The sequence below is a fragment of the Micropterus dolomieu genome, unplaced genomic scaffold, assembly GCF_021292245.1.
Source record: "Micropterus dolomieu isolate WLL.071019.BEF.003 ecotype Adirondacks unplaced genomic scaffold, ASM2129224v1 contig_9847, whole genome shotgun sequence".
NCBI lineage: Eukaryota > Metazoa > Chordata > Actinopteri > Centrarchiformes > Centrarchidae > Micropterus > Micropterus dolomieu.
In genome coordinates this window covers 1-3,629 of record NW_025738833.1, presented here as the reverse complement: position 1 = coordinate 3,629, position 3,629 = coordinate 1, and the positions used below count along the sequence as shown (strand labels likewise).

The window sequence follows — 3,629 nt, the reverse complement described above, 5'->3', positions numbered from 1 at the left end:
GTGCTCCAAAACCACAGACTATACTTCTAAATATCTGCAAGAGACTAATTATGACGGGACACTGTGCCACAGCATCCAGTACAGATCTGGAGAGAAACGGTACATGTTAGTTGGACCCAGAATGAGTATAGGATCTACTATAGTCCCGGGCAGCCACGCGAATACACTAGTGCTCCCTGACAGGAGGAGGGGATCTGGAGAGGTAAGACTTTAAATGTGCAGTGGTTTGCGTGTGATAGTGTCCATACTTGGACTAACACATGTCTAAAGCCTCTTTATATAATGACGATCGACAGTAGAATTTCCAAGAAAAACACGAACATCAAAACAAGTGAGCCGTGTGACGCTGCCAGCTCGAAACTGTGTCGCATTATTTCAGTTAATTTTTCCCTTGTTGTTATTAAATTATTCACAGAAGTTAGTAGTATTCGGCTGTATCGATAACACGCGTTGTGTCTGCCAATGAGCATAATAATCTATAGACTGTCTCCCTATTGCTTACTGTACATATAACCAATACTGTTTATCTCTCCTGTACACACCTATGTACTCTCAAGACCATTGTGTTTACCAGACATATTTCAGATTGATGGAATAAAGTATTGTCCCATAATAATTAAATATTAGACAAAAGTCATTGTAATTGTACCTTCAGTTTTGGCAATGTGGCCAACAAGATTTTACCAATCACCCCCACCTAAGCTTGCTGTTAGTGTTTTGATTACAGTTACTGGATTATCTTGCAACTGGCTTGATGACTGAGCACAGAACTCTTTGGTTAAGGAAATCGGTTGTGTGAAGAGAAAGGCAATTTCATGGCACCGAAATATATCGGTTTTAATGCTCCCAGGCAAAACAGAATGTACAGCGTTGTCTAAACATGATAAATAGCAATATTTCATCAGATCATTTAGTTTGAATTAAAACGTTTCAGCTTCAATTTTTAATTATGTCAACATATGAATACCTGAAGCTGCTTTACACTTTTGTCTTGAACTTCCCAGGTATAGTTGCTGACAAAATACGTAAAGAATTATTATTTGTTCAAACAATTTAAAGTAGTATAAAATGTTGTCCTCTTGGTGTCAGTGTAACATCAAAAGGGCCATGAAAAGACTTTGTCCCTCCCCTAACAAAGCTTTTGTTTGGTGCCTCTCAGCAGAGGATACATTTGATGTAGGAGCTGGAGTCGGAAGAGACCGTGTGGACGTCTGATTTCGAAAACTGATTTCCTGCAGAAACAAGCTTCTGTTTGTGTGTTTGTATGTGTTGATGGGTAACGATGGCGAGCGAAAGACGACGTCGATTAAGTGAATACTGTGGGTTTGCTTTTCAAATTTCCTTACTGCTGATTTTCGGAAACCACACTTTGGCTGAATTGAGATACTCAATTCCAGAGGAGATGAAAGAAGGAACCCTTGTTGGAAATGTTGCCAAGGATCTTGGTCTGGACAAAACCTCTCTGATTGATCGACGATTTCGAGTTGTGTCTGGATCTAAGGACGCTTTTTTCGAGGTAAACCCAGACAATGGTGCCTTGCAGATCCGTAAAAAAATCGACAGGGAGGAGCTGTGTCAGGGAGGAGGTGTATGTCTAATAGAGCTAAAGATCCTTGTAGAAAACCCTTTAGAAATGCATCATATTGTTGTAGAAATTACCGATGTAAATGACCACTCCCCCAGTTTTCCTGAAAAGGAACAGCAGTTTCAAATAGCAGAACATGCATCTCCGGGAACGCGATTCCAGTTGCATACGGCCCGTGATCCCGATGCTGGAATTAACTCTATCCGTACATATACATTAACGTCAAACGATCACTTTGAAATAGAAACCAGTCAAAGCGATGAGGACAAAATACCATTTTTAGTGCTGAAGAAGCCATTAGACAGAGAAAGAAATGATAAACATTTGATATTTGTGACAGCAGTTGATGGAGGGAAGCCTCAAAGATCAGGAACACTCAATGTTTCCATTATTATTCTTGATAGTAATGATAATCGTCCAATGTTTAGTCAGGATACATACCAAATTGAAATATATGAAAACGTCCCAGTTGGCAGTGCTGTTACGTCAGTGAGTGCAATAGATCCAGACGAAGGGCCTAATGGAGAAATAGAGTACAGCCTTAGCAAAACATTAGCACGTAAAGTTTACGAGATATTTGACTTGAATAGTTTAAGTGGTCAAATTAAATTGAAAGGAGTCCTGGATTTTGAGGAATCAGAGATTTATAAACTCGATGTTGAAGCATCTGACAAAGGCACGCCTCCGTTAACAGGTGGGTGTAGAGTAATTATAAAGATGAAAGACGTCAATGATAATCCTCCAGAAATAGAAGTCACATCACTGTCAAACACAGTGTCTGAAGACTCAAAGCCTGGAACAGTTATTTCACTTATTAGTGTGACGGACAAAGACTCTGGTGTCAATGGAAAAATAATATCAAGCATAACAAATGAAGTACCTTTTGAATTAAAGCCTTCTTATAAGGAAAACATATATTCGGTTGTCACGAAGGGATTTTTGGATCGAGAGGAGGTGTCACATTATGAAATAACAATCAAAGCAATCGATTGTGGTGAACCTCCCTTATCTACTCTTAAAACTCTGAACATCCAGATATTAGATGTGAATGACAACAGTCCACAATTCTCCCAAAACCCATTACAGTTTTACCTTTCAGAAAATAACGTAGCTGGAGCGTCTATATTCTCCGTGAGCGCAACGGACAAAGATGTAAATGAAAATGCAGCTATTTCTTATCACACTGTCAGAGGAAGAAGTGAAAATGATATAACATCTTTCCTCAACATAAACTCTGAAAACGGAGACATTTTGGCGCTAAAAAGTTTCGACTTTGAAACTCTGAAAACGTTCCAGTTCCAAGTTGTTGCCTCAGATTCTGGAACTCCGTCACTGAGCAGCAACGTCACAGTGAACGTGTTCATTCTGGATCAGAACGACAACGCTCCAGTCATCCTGTATCCAGTCAGCTCTAACGGTTCTGCTGAAGGTGTGGAGGAGATTCCTCGCAATGTGAACGCAGGACACTTGGTGACTAAAGTCAGAGCCTATGACGCTGATATAGGATATAACGGCTGGTTACTCTTTTCACTGCAGCAAGTCACTGACCACAGTCTCTTTGGTTTGGACCGCTATACAGGACAGATCAGAACACTTCGCTCCTTCACAGAGACAGACGAGGCTGAGCACAAACTGATCATACTGGTCAAAGACAATGGGAACGTGTCGCTCTCAGCAACAGCTACTGTGGTGGTCAAACTTGTGGAGCCCAAAGAGGCTTTTGCAGCTTCTGATGTTAAAAGTTCAGCCAAAGATGAGGAGGGGACCGATGTGACTTTTTATCTGATGATAACTTTGGGCTCAGTTTCTGTACTTTTTCTCATCAGTATCATCGTGCTGATTGCAATGCAGTGCTCCAAAACCACAGACTATACTTCTAAATATCTGCAAGAGACTAATTATGACGGGACACTGTGCCACAGCATCCAGTACAGATCTGGAGAGAAACGGTACATGTTAGTTGGACCCAGAATGAGTATAGGATCTACTATAGTCCCGGGCAGCCACGCGAATACACTAGTGCTCCCTGACAGGAGGAGGGGAT

General features: G+C 40.9%; 1 protein-coding gene across 1 annotated transcript; it reads left to right on the top strand.

Moving 5' to 3' along the window:
* Nucleotides 1-916: 916 nt before the first annotated feature.
* On the top strand, nucleotides 917-3,625 carry LOC123965489 (protocadherin alpha-3-like; the record flags this gene model as incomplete). Its single annotated transcript, XM_046042007.1, has 1 exon — nucleotides 917-3,625. A coding segment is annotated over exon 1 (2,343 nt), but the record flags the coding sequence as incomplete, so codon positions are not given.
* Between the last annotated feature and the right edge of the window lie 4 nt (nucleotides 3,626-3,629).